General features: G+C 45.5%; 1 protein-coding gene across 1 annotated transcript in view; it reads right to left on the bottom strand.

Moving 5' to 3' along the window:
- Positions 1-19,609, bottom strand: part of COPG1 (COPI coat complex subunit gamma 1) — a 569,339-nt gene that overhangs the window by 69,506 nt on the left and 480,224 nt on the right. The window contains exon 21 of the mRNA XM_069643344.1: positions 8,829-8,926. Within this exon, the coding sequence (XP_069499445.1) occupies positions 8,829-8,926 (98 nt within the window). The remainder of the gene's footprint in view (positions 1-8,828; positions 8,927-19,609) is intronic.

Genomic DNA, 19,609 nt, shown 5'->3' with positions numbered 1-19,609 from the left:
TCCCACCCTGCCCACAAGCCCATTGCTGCTGCGATCAGAACTCCATCACTGAACCTCCTAGACGCCTTTGCTCACTGCACCACGCACTCAATCTCAACTACCTGTAACAGTAACTTACCTACCATTTGAGCTACTCTACAGACACCATGCCCTGGCCAGTCACAGCGAATCAGCGCGAATGCTCCGCTTCCGTGCACTGGGTGACGTGCTTCCAGCAACAGGATCAAAGAGCGTGTCAAGCCTGGACAAAGCAGTGACACAACACGGTCAGCTGACAGCGTAGTGAGAAGCAATGCACTTCTGAACCTGAAGCCTCCTGTTTCCATACTATGCAATGCCAAATTGCAATATCAACGTAATTCTGTACATATATTGAGCATTTATGAAGGTGGGATCTCATCTGTATACATAGTATGGCTCTTGGTAGAGGCGCACTCTTCAGGGGTGTTATTTGGGGATTGCTACCCCTGCGGTCTCCCTTGCGACCCCTCTAATTTCTTTTTACTATAGGGTCGCAAGGGAGACTACAGGGGTCGCAGCTGTGACCCCTGCCGACTCCAAAATGACATCCCTGAGTACTGTCTGCTTCACAGTCATTACACTAATTCCTCTATCAACTCCCACACAAACACGCACACTCAAACTGCAGTACTCCTTCCATTCCCTAGCAAATACATTCACCTGTTCTACAATCTGCCTTCACAGTCTGCTGCTCCTTCCTTTCTCCGGCTGGTCTCTTGGTCCTCCTTCTACCTGTAACTATAACCTCTCCCAGTCTCAGGAAAGATTTTCTTTTTGCCCCTTTCCTCCCACAGACTTCTATGGGACACCCTATCTTTTTGCTATTGTCCAACTTCCAGACCTGACTTTTTGGAGGCGCAAGTCAAGCCCTCTGCATTACTTCTCTTGGATTTGTTGCTCACCGTTATGGGGAAACTGATCAGTTCCCAATGCGATCAGTACTGGGAGAGCCGGTCTCCCTTAGTGGAATAGTTGCATTTTTAAAGCGGCAAACGTCACCATAAAGGTAAGTGTAAATAGGATACTTTGAATCCTTAGAACGCATTATTTTGTCACTCTGTGGTTACAATTACAATAGGTCCAGGAGCTGGTGACCGCAGATAATCTCCCGGGATTTAACGTTTTTACTTGTGCGCTTTTGGATTTTACCACATAATGCTATAAAGATTACCATGTACTCTAAAATGGCCGTACCATGAGATTTTAGCCTGTCCATTGGCCATTTTGTATTCTGTCTTCTGCTTGCTCTCTCGGGTCCGGAATTGTCATATCTGGAAAGCTCTTTCCGGGGAAAGTGGTGGTCTATGTGTGGTCGGATGTGGGTGCAGGTTCTGTCTGGACCCAGTCCACATCAGAGCCAGAGTGCGTCTGTTGCTGGGCAGATGCAAGGTTGAATGTCCAAATCCTGGATAAAAGGAAGACTCCTGCAGCCAGTCGACAGATCCTCGTCCCATACAAAGAAGTGAAGCATGCTGAGGACCCAAGGACAACTGTTGCAGCTGACCAGCATTGCCTCCAGCCCAGTTCTGATGAAGCCATGCTCCTCTCAAGAAGGCCCTTGTCGGCGCTTCAACCCCATGCCTGTTGGGAACAACCTGTCCTGACCCCTGCTTGAAGATCCTTATCTTCTAAAGCCTGTGGCAGTGTCCCTGGAACACTTAGGGCACTGAGCAGCTCTCTTCTTGCCACCTCGCTGCATCCATTGCTGTTCTCAGCGCATCCTTGGAACTTGGTGGATCTTCAGCTTGTGTAATAAGAAGCCTGCTCCTGCAGTTTCAACCGTCCTTCCTTTATTTGCACTACGGGTATTGCCAGTCACCTTCTGACTGTGGTGACTGCCATGGAATCCCCCCTTCTTCATGTCCTTAGGCTCTCCTGAGGTCTCTCATCCTGTGAAGGTCTGCATCCTATCATGCTAAGGGTGTCCAGCGGTCTAATCTACAGGACTGTATTGCCGGGGCTTGGAGCCACGAACTAGCCGGACCCAATCCAGATGCTCGGAAGTGACCTTGTACACACGCGGCCCTTGGCCCTCACTTGGACAAAGCCTTGAATTGGGCCCAGTGGATTTATGAACCCCTGAAGTAGTTGCTGAAGAAATCAAAATAAGGGGGGGAAAAGTTAGCATAACTATTCCTGCCCCATACATCATAGGTTTGCATGGGCGTAAAGTCCTCACCCTATTTTTCAGATCAGTGGTGGTCTAATCAAGGAACACCCCAGAGCCTCCCCTAGAGTGATATCACTGCGTGAGAAACCCATCTACTTACCCTTTGGAACACTTTCATAGATCTTCAAGTAATAAGATGCACAATACCTTATGACCCTTAATTGGTGCTACTAGGTTATTTAGGCCAAAATAATGACTAGCCAATACAATCCCCAATGCGGAAACTGATGACATACCTCTTAGGTGCCAAACTGACCATAGTCCATATGTAGAGACTGGACATTTGGTGGCACAAGTCATACGAAATCAAACAATGGAGAGGAATACAGTCATAATTCATAATTAATTCTGGAAATACAGGGTGATATGGATGCCATTTATTGATGATGCTGACCTCAATGAAGGGTTGTGGGGGCGCAGGGGAAGGAGATTCTTCTAGACCAGTTATTTTGATAGCTTTTTTAATGCTGAAGTTGGAATTAGTATCTTTGATACCAAAAGTGGTCCCACCACTTTTCATATGCTTCTGATTTCCAAGTGTATTTCATGTCTTTTCTCTGTGCATATGTCCCCCCCATTCGGGCAATGTTTCGATATGAAGAAACTTGAATCGGCCCCTAGCGCACCGTATATAGATATTGTTTTTTTTATTTTTTGTGGTTATTGTGGAGGAGTTATACGCCTATGGTCCTATGACCGTGGTCTATGATTCACATGGTTATTTTTTTCTCCTTTCATAATAATGATTGTAAAAAATCACTCCCTATGAGTCTATTTTGTGAGTTATTTATGTTATGGCATGAATAACTTTGTTGGTTTAACTTTGATCTCTGTCATTTTTTAATGTATCATCACGCTATATTCTTATATATTAAATCATTAAAGATATTGCTAAAACAATCCCAGCTCTGACTTTAGTTTCAGCACCTAATTTGGAAAATCCACTTCCGGTGCCATACATTTTTGATGGAAATATGTCTGTGTTGACCTTTTCGTCACCATTCTCAGTTAAAGTACTTTAACCTAGAGACTTTGCAAAGTTGTAACTTTCAGGCCCAATGGTGCTGATGTAGGTTTTGGTTCCAAAATCACTGCATGATGTTTTGGATTCAAACGTTCTGGCAAAGTATTGGTCTTTGCATCACAGGTGATGTGGGTGTGGAGTCGTTTTGCCCTGCTGATTTTATCACCTGATTATGGTTGTTTGTGTGCACATGTGTTTTTTCCTCTGGTGTTTTCCTAACATCTAAAGAGATATCCTCTTGAGGGGCCATTTAGATGCTACCTCTTCTAGGTCATGCGGGTTCTGAAGGTTTAGCTGCATTAACTCGATCTCCTGGTACTTCGCCTTAGACACTGAGGCAATTTCCCTCCATTGCCTCCACCCCCAATTTGCCTTCAACTTTTACTGGCGACGCAAATTTAACAACCTCCATGGGTTTTCACTGCCATAGTATTTTCTGCCTCGTCTTCAGTGGTTTGTGTAGAAAACATCTTCAGGCATCACATGTAGTCACATTGTAGTCCTGTGGAAACCCGAGGATCTGAATAGCCAAATGAATTGCTTAGTGGCTGTGAGCTGGGGGTGCACTTCCAGAGATGGCTGCTGGGTGTTTCTGTGCATATGTTGCTTAGCTGAAATGGTCTTCCCTGCACACACATTTCAGGCAGAAGGAGTTTTGCCCGATAAATAAATCATGTCTTTTTATGTGGCTAAATCACACAGAGCCTACACCTTATCAAGTGCCTTCTACTGAAATCAAACAGAAATCACTTTGCTGTTATTTGTTAACCCCTTCAAAAACAATGCAGATTAGCATCCAGGGTGGCCATGTTCTCCAATGAGAAGGCTCACAAAGTGCGTTTCAAGCTTTAAGGGACAGAAGATTACCCCTGGCAAAGTTCTTTTGACTGGATGTTCCACCAACATATTCCTCATCTTTGACAAATAGTGTCTAGCTTCGGCTGCTTTGGAAATTTTTCGGCAGAGGGCGCCCTGCGTCGATGGTGTCGAGTCAATGTCCCTCGAATGCCTTCGTTGAGTGTGACGTCATCGGATGTTATAAGTAGCACGTATGGCGCCCATTCCCTCCGTTCTGTTTTTTCTCCTCCAAGTGTAGTAGATATGCCCATAATGTGGACCTGACCGTTCTCAGCCTTGTTGGTACGAAAGCTGTAATAGCATGGGAAATTCTGCAGAGGGATAGGTTGGGAGGGCGATGAGGAATACGTTGGAGGAACATCCAGTCGAAAGAACGTTACCAGGTGTAAGTAACTTGTACTTTGAATGGATTGTGTCCTCCAACGTATTCCTCATCTTTGACAGACTCTCAAAGCAGTATCCATGATAGGTGGAGGGTGAAGAATTTAAACATTTGTTTTTAAAAGGCAGAGTAAAGTACTGCCTTACCAAAAGCAACACCCTGAGCATGGGAAGTATCCAGAGAATAATGCTTAGTAAACGTGTGCATCGTTGACCACGTTGCAGCATCACAGATGTTTTTAATAGGGACACCCTTTGCAGGGCTGTCAACGTGGCCATGCCTCTGGTGGAATGAGCATGCAAGCCCTCAGGAGGGTCCTTACCTGCCAATCTATAGCATTCAGAAATAGGATGATCCACCTAGACAAGGTCTGTTTAGAAACAGCCTGGCCTAGCTTGTGCCCTGTATATCCCACAAACAGCTGGTCGTCCACTCTCAACTTGAAGATTCTGGAAAAGTAAAAGATGAATGCTCTCCTAGGGTCCCCCGTACAGACGGCTGAAAAGATTTCAGTGCTAGCCTAATGGCCCTCAGCTCCAAAAGATTGATGTGTAGTTTGGACTCCCATGGAGACCAACAACAGCTGATAGTCAGATTGTTGGCGTGAGTGAGGCGTCCGTCACTACAGTTATCTCCGGCCATGGTTGCCAAAAGTGTTCTCCTTTCATAAGATTTTCCTCACAGGCCCACCACAGAAGACCCAGTGAGACCCCGGCCAGAATCTGAAGGAGGTCCAACATCCGTCCTGAGAACTGGGACCATTGTGTTCAGAGAGCCCATTGAAGGGATCTTATTCTCAGGCTGGCCTCCGGCACCAGAAAAATGCAGGTTGCCACGAGGCCGAGCAACCTCAATAATTCAAAGGCCAGAAGACTCTGGGCACTCTGGAATTTGTTTACCATCTGGAGAATGTCTGGAGCCCTCACCCTGTGTGGCGAGCACTTTCCCAAGCATGTGTCTAATAAAGCCCTGATGTACTGGAGCTGTTGGGAAGGTGTCATATGGGACTTCTTGAAATTGAGGGAGAAGCCCAGTCTGTGAAGGGAGTGGCAGGTAATGTTGGGATGATCCAAGACTTGTTCAGGAGAACACAACCTGATCAGCCAATCATCCACATAGGGGTAGACGTGAATCCCCACTCTAGAGATGCGCTAACACCATCAGTTTGGTGAAGACCCTCGGCAGAGGTCAACCAGAATGGCAGGACTCGAAACTGATGGTGCTAGCCGCCAAGGGCGAACCTCAGGTATTGCCTGTGCTTGAGATGGATCGACACATGAAAAAAAAGCATCCCTAAGGTCCAATGACACCAACCAATCTTGAAGTTGGAGGGCCTGAAGGATCTGAGAAAAAGCAACCATCTTGAACTTGTCCTTCCTGAGGAACTTGTTCAAGTATCTCAAGTCCAAAATGGGTCCCAGTCGCCCGTCCTTTTGGGGAATCAAAAAATATGGGGAATACCAACCCTTGTTCCTCTCCGCCACAGGCACTGGTTCTATAGCGCCTTTCTCTAGCAGGGTCAATATTTCCTGCACAAGGAGCGGATCCGGAATTCTCAAAGAGCGATTCCCCGGTGGATTGGTCTGAGGCTTCTTTAGAAAAAGGAAGGCAGTAACCGTGGGCTATTGTTTCCAGAGCCCAAGCATCTGAAGTAGTGACTCAAGGACTCAGAGCGGTTTTGAAGTGGCTGTTGCAGAGGCCGATGGTAAAGAGGTTGCTGCTTGAGCTGGCTTGGCCCCTCTACCTCGTCCACCACGAGGACATTTTCGTTGGCCTCTTTGACTGGCCATTCCTCTCGCCCTTCCAAATGAGTAGTAGTGAAAAGATCTACCCGTCCACTGCTGTCCGCTAGGATGAAAAGGCTGAGGTTACCGAACAGCTGCGCCTAAAGACTTAGCAGCTGCTTTAGAAGTCTGCAACTTCTCAAGGCTCTCGTCAGCCTTGCTGCCAAAAAGATGAGACCCATCAAATGGCATGTTCAGAAGTCAAGCCTGCACATTAGGTGCAAAACCCGAATTCTGCAACCACGCACAGCTGCGTATCATGGTGCTCGTAGCCATGGACCCGATGACGCTATCCGCAGTATCCAACCCAGACTGAAGGGACTCACACATGACTTCCTTGCCGTCCTTAACAATAGCCAGGAAGCGTCCCTTGCTTCCCCTTCGGGTATATGCTCTGCCGTCATATATGCACTCCCACAGAGTGTACGAATATTTTGCCAGGACACAAGTGGAGTTGGCCGACTTCCACGCCATATTGCCTGCCGAAAATACCTTGCGCACCCATCCATCAACACGCTTATTGTCCCCATCAGGAGGGATGGTAGGGTACGCTGCCTGTTTTGAGGTAACCGTGGCTGCCTGGACCACCAGACTCTCGGGAGTGGGGCGAGTTGACAGGTAGCCGGGGTCGCTACTCGAAGGGCGGTAGTTTCTTGTAAGAGACTTGTTTACTGTTGTATTATTCTTCGGGGTTTCCCAATTCCTGGCCACCCTTTTTTGCAGAGCCACAGAGTGGTAACACTGGATCTGTAGGCGGACCATTTGCCAAAATGTCAGACTATCCTGATCATAATGCACAGGAGGTCTAGACCAGCCCAAATATTCAACAATCCTCGACATCAGTCACCTGTACGAGGAGTCAGCATGCTCAGGAGAAGTGTCTATTCCACTAGCATTATGCAAAGTATCACAGAGATCCTGCATCCTACTCTCCTCCGAAGTGAGGCATTCAGGTACATTAGGGGTCCCAAAATGGAGACCAAAGGGGGCATCATCCTCATTCGAACGCTCCTCCTCCTCAAAAATGGAAGTGAGGGACTTTAAAAAATCCTTTTTCGTTAGAGAGGCATAGCTTTTCTCTGGTGTAGTACCCAGAGGCTTTAAAGTTGACTTAGACTTAGCTACTGCCTTCTTCGGAGGGTCAAGAGTCAGTGGGACCTGCACTGGTAAAAGTGGCATAAACGGCATCTGCAATGGTGTTGAAGGCCTGACCGGGGTGGAGGACCCGACGGGCACTATCGACTGGCATGGCGCAGATGGCATTGAGGGCTTCGAAGGTTTCAAGGGCGTCGAAGACCTTGACCTCTCCTCACGTCTCGATCAATCCTTCGATACCTTGTCCGAACGAGGCATCGAGGGCTCCCGATGTGGACCACACCATTTACTCTGGCTCGAGGGTGCACGAGTATCTGGCCGAGACCGCTCCCTGCCGGTTTCTACAGAAGGCACAGACGGAGCTTTGCCCGGTTTACCAAATATTTTAAGCCAGCATCGATTGTTTGGTCGGGCATCTCTCCCTCTCAGGGGAGCCGCCTGACGAAGACAAGGAAGGCGACCAGCAGTGCCTCCTCCTCAAACGCTTGGACGAGGACGATGAGTGGCGAGAACCACTCCTAGACCTTGAGCGCCTGGACTTCTCCCTCCGAGGAGAGTCGCCTCTCGACTCATTGGTCGAAGGCTCAGCGGACGCTCTGAGCAGGCAGAGCCCAGCAGGTTGGGACTTTGGGACCTTTCCAGTCATAGACTGACACTTGGAGCACGTATCCGTGTCGTGGCCCTCGCCGAGGCCCCACAGACAGGCTCGGTGCGGGTCTGTGATAGACAAATTGGAGCCGCAGTCGCGGCATTTCTAGAATCCGGAACGAGGTGTCGTTGGAGTAGAAGACGAAGACATAGCGAAAATCAACATCAAATACTTCAGAAGTACGAGGCGCGCCAAGTTTCACGAAGGAAACACGTTTGCAGAAAAACGGAACTGAGGCAACTGGCGCTGTGCGTGCTACTTAAAACATCCGATGATGTCACCCTCAATGGAGGCCTTCGAGGGACATCGACTCGATGACATCGTCGCAGGGCGCCCTCTGCCAAAAAATTTCCAAAGCCGTCGAACCTGGACACTACATGTTAAAGATGAGGAATACGTTGGAGGACACAATCCATTCGAACTGCACTTTGCTTGTCATCCGCTCCACTCCCACCCGTGCACTCCTTAACACAAACAAAAGTTATGCTTAACTTCTCGCTCCCCCCATCTGTGCTCTGTTCCTGCCATCTGAAAAGAAAATGGGCTAAATTCTAATACGCTAACTTTTCTTTTTCCCATTGTGGCCCTTTGGCATTGGGTTAATTTTCTCCTTTCATGAAAAGACATTTAGTCGAAAACCATTACCTGCCCCAGATGCTTTGCCTGCTCACTATTGCATTGCATAAAACCGGATCAGAACCCATTGGTTGTAACATCTATGTGGCTTTGAAGAAGGGGGTAGCAATTGCTTGCGACACTGTTTTGCCTAAGTCCATGACAAAGTACAATTAATATCAAGAGCTCAATTTATATGGCTGCACAATACAAAACAAAAAAGGCCTTACCACATATTCATCTTCGTAGCCCTCGTCCTCAGCCTCTCCAGTATTCGGGTCACAATCCTTTACAGTGAATTTCATCATGCAGCTGAATGTGCAGGCCACTGACAAAAGGAGGGAAGATATGGAAAAGATGAAGAAATAAAAAAACAGTGCATTTTTACTTCATTCTACACTGCCAAAACATTTATACATGTACCAAAACTTTTAAAACCTTAGTTTGAAGATCAATTTGACACTTCACACACAACCCAAAACAAAGGATTAATTTGCACAGATGAAGATGTGGAAAGCTTTATCCAAGTGTTTTCCTCACTTGGTTTACAACCATAACTAATTCTTAATTCTATTAATGCTCTTCTGGTGACGGTCCTGAAGTTTCACTTTTCTAGGATAGGTGGCCATGCTTTCTCTGTCGCAGCAACTAAATTATGGAATCAGCTGCCTGTTACCTTTAAACCTATTGAGAATCACCTTCAGTTTTGCCGTCTTCTCAAAACCCGTCTCTTTTAGACTGCTGTAACTCATAAGTCCCTCCTTGTGCTATCCTCGCGCCATGATGCCCTTGGGCGACCGTGTGTGTTAGAAATACTGATAACATAACATAACTTTCATTCAAGACATAACGTTAAAGAGTGAAGCCAGGTCACCTATGTGTGAATGATCCTGCGTCTGGCCCCTCACACACTGATTCCTCCCACTAGTCCTTTTCCAAGATACTTACTTGATGTCAAGATGAGTCCTTCTAAGAATGATGGAATGATTTGTATGGAGATAAGACTATCAGTACCCTAGTCATTATGTTGAATAACCTGTTCATTATCCCATATCCAATCCTGTCTCATCCATACTTCTGGGAGATTGCCAATCATTATTGCAATAGGCAAGAGGTCCCAATTCAACTTAACCCAAAAGGTTTTTGTGAACCACCAGGCTGAATTGCGCATCTGCTAGGATCTCCAATCTAGAGAATGATGTTTACCAAAACCCCAGGGAGAAGCCCATTTGTCTATTTTGCAGGTAACATCTCTAGGGACATGCCTTTGAAACAGCACATAAGCAACATTACCTGTGGTTGTTTGAACACAGATACCTTTGAGGCTAACAAGCCTTGAATGGAATAGCATTCTGCAATGCAAGATATAAGCAATCTTGTGATAAATGCTTATGCTACCTGCTTGCCAGAAGAGCTACCTCTGTATGTGATGAAGACGGCGAGGAGCAGATGTCTTGTCCACACAGAATACAGTTTGTACATGCTTTTGTAATTTTGCCAGAAATTAAGCTCCTCGTGACAAATTTTAGTTCCACCAATGAAAGATGCTGAAAGTACTTGTTTCAGGGTGTCATCTTGGAATTAAAGGAGGGGTGGCTCTCTTTCCGGGGTCCAATAACAAACATAGCCACTTTCTGCAACACTGATCTTGAAGATTTTCTTGTTGCCTGTATGATCACAAGGTGTTAGAGAGGATTTTTTGAAGTCATCTGATGAGGACGAGCTTACAGTTTTTTTCCACTAACTTATTTTAAATGCCAACAATTTATTTGCATTTGGTAAAGTGACATAACAGTACGGTTTTTCTCATCAAGGTACCAAAAAACAGTAAATCCACAGTATCTACTGACCAATGTACTCGTTATTCGTAAGTACTGTAAAAACAGTTAATTATAATAAATATGCAGCTCCATTGAGACTTCAGCAGAAGAGCCTTGAATTTCAAAGAAAAAAAAGAGAGCAAACCTGAAAGCCAGCAAAACATTTAGGGGACTGTTAGGCAGAAACCTGTGCAGTTACCTTTGGGAACACTGCAAAAGATTTAGGACTACATGTGTTAGCAGTAAACCCACTTGGTAGCAGTCTGTACCACCCAGATTTACCTGGTAGCTGTGGCTGAGCAGTCAGACTTCCCTCAAGAAGAGTTAGGCAGTATGCAAAGTATACACAATAGGCACTCAGATACAACAATACAAGCAAAGTATATAATTATTTATTTAAAAACACATTGTTTGAAACACTCCAGCACTCTTATGGTAAAACACTCTAAACACAGTTACTATTATAATATATACAACCCTTGTTCCTTATCAGAGAAGTCTTAGTTAACACCACTTATTTCCATACAGAGGTGAGCGCTTAACTATAGATGGCACTCCAATAAGTTTATGAAGAAGGGAGGGAAAAAGACAGAATATGGGAAGGTACACCACTCTAAGGTTTAAGAACACTATTAGCAAGGCAGTAGAGCAAAAGTCACTTGTGAGCCAAAGTCCATGGGCTGGGCCCACTCTTAGAGAGAGCAGAGCACAAATGCGCCCAAGATCACACAGTTACACTTGGCTTAGAAAGTCTTGCAGAGAGTTCGAAAAGAGTTTAGAGAGGCTCAGAAAAGTTTAGCCAGGGTGTCCCAGGCTGACCCAGGTTCGAAAGCCGGTGACTAAATCTACCACAGTCGGTGGCAAGGGAAGCCGGACGGGACACGGTACCTTAAGTGGAAAGGATCCTCCAGCGGGGCAGTTGTTCCTGGCAGCGGGTGCAAGTCTCGTCGCCGTCCAGGGGAAGAGAAGATCTCGACTTGGAGGAAAGATGAAGGCCGTTGCACTGCTAGGGAAGAAACCAGCCGCAGAGTTTTCCGGTTAAAGGTATTACCCTTTAATTTGCGGTCGTGGTAAAACGTGGTATCCCGGTTGCCGGGGTGCTTGGCACAGGCAAGGCGGCCACGAGATACGCCGGGAAGGCGAAAAGATGGTGAAACTGGTTATCCCCACCAGTCAAAGGAAGAAGACTCTCCGGCGGGAGATCTCCTCTGTCGTTGGGAAAAGTGGTGAGACGGTCCAGCAGGGCTCCACCGGTGGTGTCGTCGTGGCAGGTCGGCTCAGCTTCTTCCTCGTTGGATTCTTAGGTCCTGTGGCGACTTCTGAAGTTCCAGTCCCCAAAGTCCTGCTTTTATGCAGAAAACCCCCATTCACTCAGCATAGCTGTCACTCAAACATGCTAACTGGTGAGCCGGCCGGCTCACCACTTGGGCCAATCAGGACAGAGTGCGACTTGAGTTGCCTAGGCAACTCAGTCCAGGGTGCCTAAATCCCCCTCCACCCCTCCTAAGTACCCCAGACAGAGTGGCACCACTTTGGAGGGCTTCTGTGGAGAAGCCCGCCAAAATGTGGAACAAAGGGCTCGACTTGGGTTGGAGTCACAGAAGAGAACACAAACGCCATTTTAGAACCGAGTTTTGGCAAAAAATACCAACCGGAGAATTAATATTAAATAAATAAACCGGCGGTATGTTCGAGGCTATCGTAATTAAATAAATAAAGATAGTAGCCTCGAACAATGGGAAAATCCCATAGAGAAATATTTGCAGTTGAATATAAAAAGTAGTATCCACTGCCACCAGCCAAAACTCAATCAGGGGGGACGGAGACGTGCCCCCTCGACTAACAGACCCCTGGGCAATTGAATTGCCCCAGCCAGTACGTCCACAATATGATGGTTTGTACTAGCTCTGTTCAGAATTTAAGACATGTAAAGTCAATGGTGACTTTACAGGCCCTGGGAGACAGTAGTCAGTCCTAGGTCATGGAGTCTATACTGGGGAGTCAATATGACATCCCTGTGTTACTGCACTGAGGGTGCTGTGTAACACACATCACAAAAACACATGAAGCCCTATGGAGTAAAAGACACCATAGCACATCAAACACATCTAGAGTCAAAAAAAACACACTCAAATCATGCCCAAGAGTGTGGGTAAAAGAGTCTCACTCTTGGCAGGAGAAAAAAATAAACCCCAAAAATCCAGTAAAGCGGCTGGGGGACTCACTAGGTTAGGAAATTCAGCCTAAACAGAGAATTCTCCCTAACAGGGACTCAAAGTTAGCAAATGGAACCTCTAAAAATAATTTCTGAATTAACACAAGATTGTCCAGATGGCAGAGGGTCAAATGCTTACAAACCATATTGCCAAGCTCATCAATTGTGCTGTGAATTTTAAGCTCAATCCCCTCTGCTGATGAAGCAAGGCTGTATTCCCCAGAAAGAACAATTGATCACTAATAACTGGAGAAGGTCTAAGACGCAGAATCATTGCAGTTAAATTGAGAGCACCATCACAACACATAGGTTTAAGTTCCTAAATGTTCTCATCTGAAATCAGAGGGATATGACGCACATGCCTCCATGTAGTCCCGTGAGATTAGTAGAACATCAATGTGTAGTCCCATTTAATGAGACTCTATGCTAAAGTTGCAACACTCACCGTTTTCTACATTCCAAGCTGGAAACAGGATTTTAGCGATGATTTCATTGTATGCTATCTTTCCATTTAAACGAGGGCTTCCCCAGTACACGATCTTGCACAGGCAGACACTTATTATCCTTATGAGTTGCTTTCTGCACATGTTCTAAAATTTACACAGCAGGGAAGTCCAACTCATAAGAAAAAATCCAGAGCAAGAAGTCATTTTAAAAACAACACATAAGCTGCGACCTGCAATATGTGCAATATTTTGCAGTCACTCAAATAAAACTATATTTGACAAGGCCCGATATGAAGAGGTCCAAATATCAGAAAACTTCCTGCAACTCTTACCAAAAGTGATAAACTGCATTCATGAAAAATGTACTTTAAAAGTGGCAATGAATAGAAAGGAAACTGAATGAAGCATCAGTTATAGGTTTGAGCTTGGACATCTGTGTTCTGTCAATGTCACCTCCCTCCAAAATGAGATGTGAAAACAGATCCCATGCTCTCTCACGGAGAGGAACTGGTGTAGGCTCACCAATAAAAGAGAACTGGCCGGCAACTAAGTCACGTGGAGGATGGACCAGATATAAATCCTAAAACAGCGTTTTTATGGGTTGGATCTGTGTATAATAGGCTTAAGATAATGAACTAATGGGGGTTCAAGCAGATCTGTGGTGCCTAGTCTGATATTTCCATCTCTCAGGCCCTTATGAAGGCAGAAAAAGAAAATAACCGGAAAAACGAAAGTTAATCTGAAAAATCCACAGACCAGGAACTGTCCAAGGGGGGGCAGCAAAAAAAGTAAAATCCCTGATGACTTTGAACTTCATAAACCTTATCACCGCCAGCCTCTAGGTCGTAAATATTATCCCAGAACTAACAGCTAAAGAACTGAAGACTCCAGATGCTCTGTTGATGACAGACCAAACTGTAGATGCTGTTTAATATTTTGTATTAGAAACATTAATTTTTTTTTACAGTGGAATTCACTATTTTGCCCAAACTTCTTGAACAGAAGCTCACGGAAAGTTAATTTGTAGTTTGCAATTTTCAGCTAGAAAATGCTCTATTTGTTGGTAGAAAAACGAAATTTGCGTGAAGTCATTTTCAGTATGCAAATTAGACGAATTTGCATTTTGTTGCAAAGAAATGGCACCAGCTAGTGCGTCATGTCAAAGTGTCCGCAGGGATGAGCCGGTCGCTTTGAGATGGGAAAATAATTTGAAATATAAATGTAGAAGTGAGTTAAATGGAAAAATCTATAATTTAGTACCCATTCGTGCTATTACGATGAATTTACTAATTTTCTCACCAGATTGCTCTCACCAAAGTGAATCAAACAACGAAATTTGTGGGAATTTCATTGTTTGATTCACTTTGGAGAGAAAGGGTCGTATGTGTGGAAATTACAAATTTTGAATGTGTCAATATTTAAGGCAAGGCATCCCTGAGATGACATTGTTACTCCCATCAGACTGTCCTCTTCATTAATATGCTCAATGACTGAGGAACGGTGCCTACTGTGATGTCCCTTTTGGAACACTGTCCAATCATATACAGTTAGGAAAGAGTTCTCTTTTAGGCAACTTCCCTCCATATTCTATGGTCCCCCCAAACATTTTACTTTTGTTTTCAACCTGTTTTTCAGCTTCACTTCCCGGGCCCTTTTACTCATTTTGTCATGGGGAAACTGATCAGTCCGCCAGACTATCAGTTGCTGGGAAACTGTTTGTTTGTCTTACTTTTTACCTGTTTTGGTAACTTTTCTCACAGTGCACACAGCATCTTATAAGGCAGTGCATGGGGATACCTTTGTAGGTAAGGACTAGCTGGTGGCAGCAATTACAAGTTCTGCATTTATTTTAGTGCAGACTTTTACCGGGTCTGGCTAATAAATATGGCAAGTGTCCTAAAACGTCCATGCCGCAGAGTCTTTCGCTTTTCCTTTTGCCATAAGGTTTCATGGTCTTCTTCCTGCGCTCTCAGGTCAGGAAATGCCTAATATGGTCATGCATTTGCTTGGGAAAGCTGCTGCTTTCGCAGGCTAGTGCATGCCATTTATGTGTGGACCCAGGAAGTGGGTTGGGACGGTCTGGTCTCAATCAACAAACTGGTGCCAGTAAGTCTGGTGTGCATGACTGGAGCACTGCTGGCTGAGTGAGTGGTGCAGATCCTTACCATTAGAGGGCTGAGCTTGATCACTCGCCTGAATTTAGGGTAAGAAGAGGAGTCCTGCAGCCATTCCAGTAGCTCAGAAACAGTCAAGTATCCTTGATAGCTGTGCAGCCGACAGAAGACCAGTGGACCACTCCTAAAGAGGCCTGGTGACCTTTTCGGGAACTGTCCTAGTGAAGCCCTGATTGACTACATTATCTGAGAAGGCCCTCGTATGTACATCGACCAACAAGTCTTGGCATCTTCTCGTGTTCCTACTGCTTTGTACCTTCAAAATCGTCCTTCCGTTTATTCTTCAGAAAGGGTTGCACTCAGCTACTGGATTGACTGGAATCTTCTTTGCAGCTTCTGCGCATCTTCTACTGGATCCAACGGCAGAAAAACCTACCTGCAGCGACTCTCAGGCAACCTGCCAAGTCACTTGGGAAAATTGCAATAAAGGGAATAATTGCAATACTTACAGCTGCCCCCCATATCCCCCATTCTAAAAGTTTATGAAGTTTGATTTATTCCATTCCTTCGCTTTTTAACTATTTACTCAAAAAGCTGTTCTAAAAGATAGGAAAAGTACCTTACTTCACTGTAAAAGCTGTGAGAAGTCTTCTGGAACATTTGGTACCACCATAGGAAAATGTCCTACCCTTGTCCCCTTTCCTGAAGGAACTTTGTGACTTTTGAGCACAAGTCCCCATTCAATTTAGGGATTGGACTTATAAAGTTAGGGCTTCTATTTGCGTGAACTGGTTTTCCTATTGCATAACTACTTAGGTTCCTTTCAGGTGTATACGTGATTTGTGTGCATTTAAATACCCAAAGGTGACTCTATATATGTTTTATATTTAGAGCAGTGTGTGATAATAATACCTGCTTGATTCATTTTTCTAGTTTCTCTTTGGGCCTATAATACCTATGTTTTATTTGTACTTACCTGTCTAAGCAGAATCATTGTATATTTCACTTTGTGAACTCATTGTCGACCCCTGAGCCCAGTGACCTCTCCTGAAACTAAGCCTTGACCACACCTCCACACTTACCTTAATTGGGTTTGGCTAACTTTTCAGAGTTTCCCTGAGTGTTCTTCTGTTCACTAGAACTAGGATGGCCTCCTGAAATCTGTCCAACAGGCCAGATTTGAGAAACCCATCTTAACATATTGGTGTACAGCAGTTGAAGCATGACATTCCCCTTGCAGTCCATCCTGACATCAAGGTAACTCAGTGTGGTCTCCCATGTAATCCTGCTGGCCCACGATGTGGGTCCCAGAAGAAACCCACTGTAGGCGCTCCTCTTCTTGTCAGCAATCTGAGAGAAGTAGAACAAGAATTCAAAATCTCCAGGCTCCACACCCAGTAGGGAACCAGTAGCTGAGGAGACAAGGCCTAACTTTGTTAGACCTGTGTGTACACCCTCCAGCAGTGGGTGGCTGTAGAGCACACCACCTGGCTTCCTGAGGCCAACCCACATCAGATAATGACTGCCAAGGTAGTCATTGAAGTTTTACTGAACTGAACATTTTTTCCAGATGTAGCTCCTGTGAAGAGGTTGTGCCCGACTCAGGCAGAATCTTCAGGTTCAGTAGTGGCCAGACCGTGTGGAAGGAAGATGAAGTGACTTCTGATTGTGGGGGACAGTTGAGTGACCAATCAATTGGTCTGAGTGAGGGATTCTTGGGAACTCTTCAAAGTTTTATATGAACCCGTAGGGAGCCCCAAAGAAGGCTTCTTATATCTTATATCAAGTTTACAGTCCAAATTATTGATCATGATTTCATGGTTTGGGCATTTCCAAGTTGAAAATCTCAGTAAGGTAAACTATTCAGAGGACCTTGGTAGACATAGAAAGGCTTTCATAGAGTTTCCCATGGATAGTGTGAAGGATTTCGTCCTTAGGGATGAAATAGGAGCCCTGCTCTTGGTTTCAGAAAGGGAGACAGAGAAAACAGTCTCTCCTTGTCCTGTTCCAGGACAGCCCTTCCCAGGACTTCATGGAGGGTAGCCTAGTGGCCCCTCAACTGACCCACACAACAGCAAGGTGAGGTGAAAACCTTGCTGAGGCAATGTTCACCCTTGTATTACCCAATTCCAGGATTCACAAATTGGCGTGAACAGGACCTTATCACTGGAATTGATAGACCTATCAAGTTGTGGTGCTTCAGACCAAATCAGATCTGACATTAAGTTTGAGGTCAGCCAAGCTCTGAATGCTGTCACCATGAATGATGATCACCCTCCACCAAGAATCTATGAATTCATGGATAAGCTTGGTGCTTTCAAGTACCATAGCACTTTTGATCTCACTGCAGGGTATTGCCAAATATCCCCGATAGAAAATGCCAAAGCGAAGAGTGCACCTGCCACATTCAAAAGATTGGTCAACAATGTCCTGAATGGGTTAGCTGAATTTTGGATTAAATATCTGGGTGATATAGCAGTCTTTATCTGCACCTGGAAAGAACATGTCAGACATCTGGAGATTGTGTTACAGGCTCTACGTCTCCGTTTGTATTGTGTATCTTCAGGAGTCCCACCTGTCCATAAAGGCTACCAAGTACCGGATTGGCCAGGGTTCAGTGGTCTATCTCATGAAATTGATGTTGGTCAAGCTCTTCTCAGTCACGTACAAGCAGTACAAGACAGGGTAACTCATTCCAACTAACCAAACCTAAGTGTTGACTTTCCTGGACCTCACTGGGTATTACATTAACTTTATGGCAACATAGCTGTCCCTCTGACTGCCCTCACCACTCCAATGAAACCCAAGAATGTTTCTTGGTCTGAAGAATGTGAGAAGGCCTTCCAAGAGTTGAAGGTTTCCCTTAGTTCTAGTCCCTGTTCTCAGGCAACCCGATTATTAAAGACCTTTCATAGTGCAGACAGTTGCCTCTTACACTGGGATAGGAGCAAAACTATCACAGCTAGATTGCAAAGGCAAGGAACTTCCTATATGTTTCATTAGTTGCCAGCTTAGGGTCAGAGAGCTCAGGTGGTCTACAGTGGAGAAGAGATGCATTTCCATTGTGTGGAGTCATAAGAGGTTGAGACCCTACATCCATGGGGCTCGATTCACTGTGCAGACTGACCCTAGGCCTTGGAAGTGGTTGATGGCCATGATAGGAGAGAATCCTAAGTTGCTATGGTGATCCATAAGCCTTCACGGCTTTGACTTCACCATTGAGCATAGACCAGGTGCTCAACATTGCACCTGATGGGCTGTACAGAATGTGTAACCGACTAGAACAGGAGACCCTTCCAGGTGCCCTGTCCCTAGTTTGGAGGTGTGGGGAGGGCTAAAAGTTAGGAAAGTTCTCTTTGAGCAACTTTTCCTCCATATTGTATGGACCCCCAAAAATGTTGCTTTTCTTTTTACATCTTGTCTTGCCTTTTTACAGTGAATTGTACCCTTATTCGGCTTCACTCCACTGGCCTTTTCCTCATTTGTTTTGGGGAAACTGACTAGTCCCTCAGACTGTCTTTTGACTTTGTTATCTCTTTAGGTAACTTTTACATATTGCACACAGCATCTTCCAATGCAGTTCAATGGGGATACTTTTGTATCACCCTAGATCTACGCTCAAAGGATTTCTGGTTACTTTTAAATGTGCCTAAAGAAAGACTGGTGGCAGCAGCTACATTTTTAGTTAGCTCTCTTGCGTTTACCACATTTGGCTACTAACTGTGGCTAGTGTCCTAACATGGCCATGCCACAATGTATTTTGCTTGTTCTTTGGCCATTTTGCTCTTTGGCCTTCTTCCTGTCTTACCAGGTGAGAAAAGTCCTTTTATGGTCATGCATTTGCCCGGAAAAGCAGTGCCTTTAGAAGACTAGTGCAGACCATGTGTGATCGAGTCCAGGAAACAGGTTGACACTATCTGGTCCCAATCCACATACTGGTTTCGGTGTGTCTGGGGTATATGCATGTGCTTGCCCCACAGTGGTTCCACAGTGGTCCCCAATTGGACCACTGCTGGTGCATGGGTCTGGGGCAGATCTTTCTATCTGAGGGCTGAGTTTCTGTGCTCACCTGAAATTATCATACGAAGAGTAGTCCTGCAGCCATCCCACATGATCAGAAGAGGAGCCAAATGCAGACAACAGAAGATCCGAGGAAGAATCCTGAAGAGGCCTGGCAACCACTTCTTGCTACTGGTCCGGTGGAGCCTTGTCTGGCTACTGATCCCAGAAGACCCTTGCTGGTGGTTCGACCCTTTGGAATGGTGGGGCCAACCAGTCTGGACGCCTGCTCGCATTCCTGCAGCCTGGAGGCTTCAGAAACGTCCCTGGACCACCCGGTGGACTGACATCCATTTTGGGCTACCAAACCAGAAGCCTTGCCATTCCGTGTTTTCACCCAGAACTTTGGTGGTCTCA

Source organism: Ambystoma mexicanum, chromosome 2p (assembly GCF_040938575.1).
Source record: "Ambystoma mexicanum isolate Mex_15411 chromosome 2p, UKY_AmexF1_1, whole genome shotgun sequence".
In the NCBI taxonomy this organism is placed as follows: domain Eukaryota; kingdom Metazoa; phylum Chordata; class Amphibia; order Caudata; family Ambystomatidae; genus Ambystoma; species Ambystoma mexicanum.
This window is presented reverse-complemented; position numbering and strand designations above follow the sequence as displayed.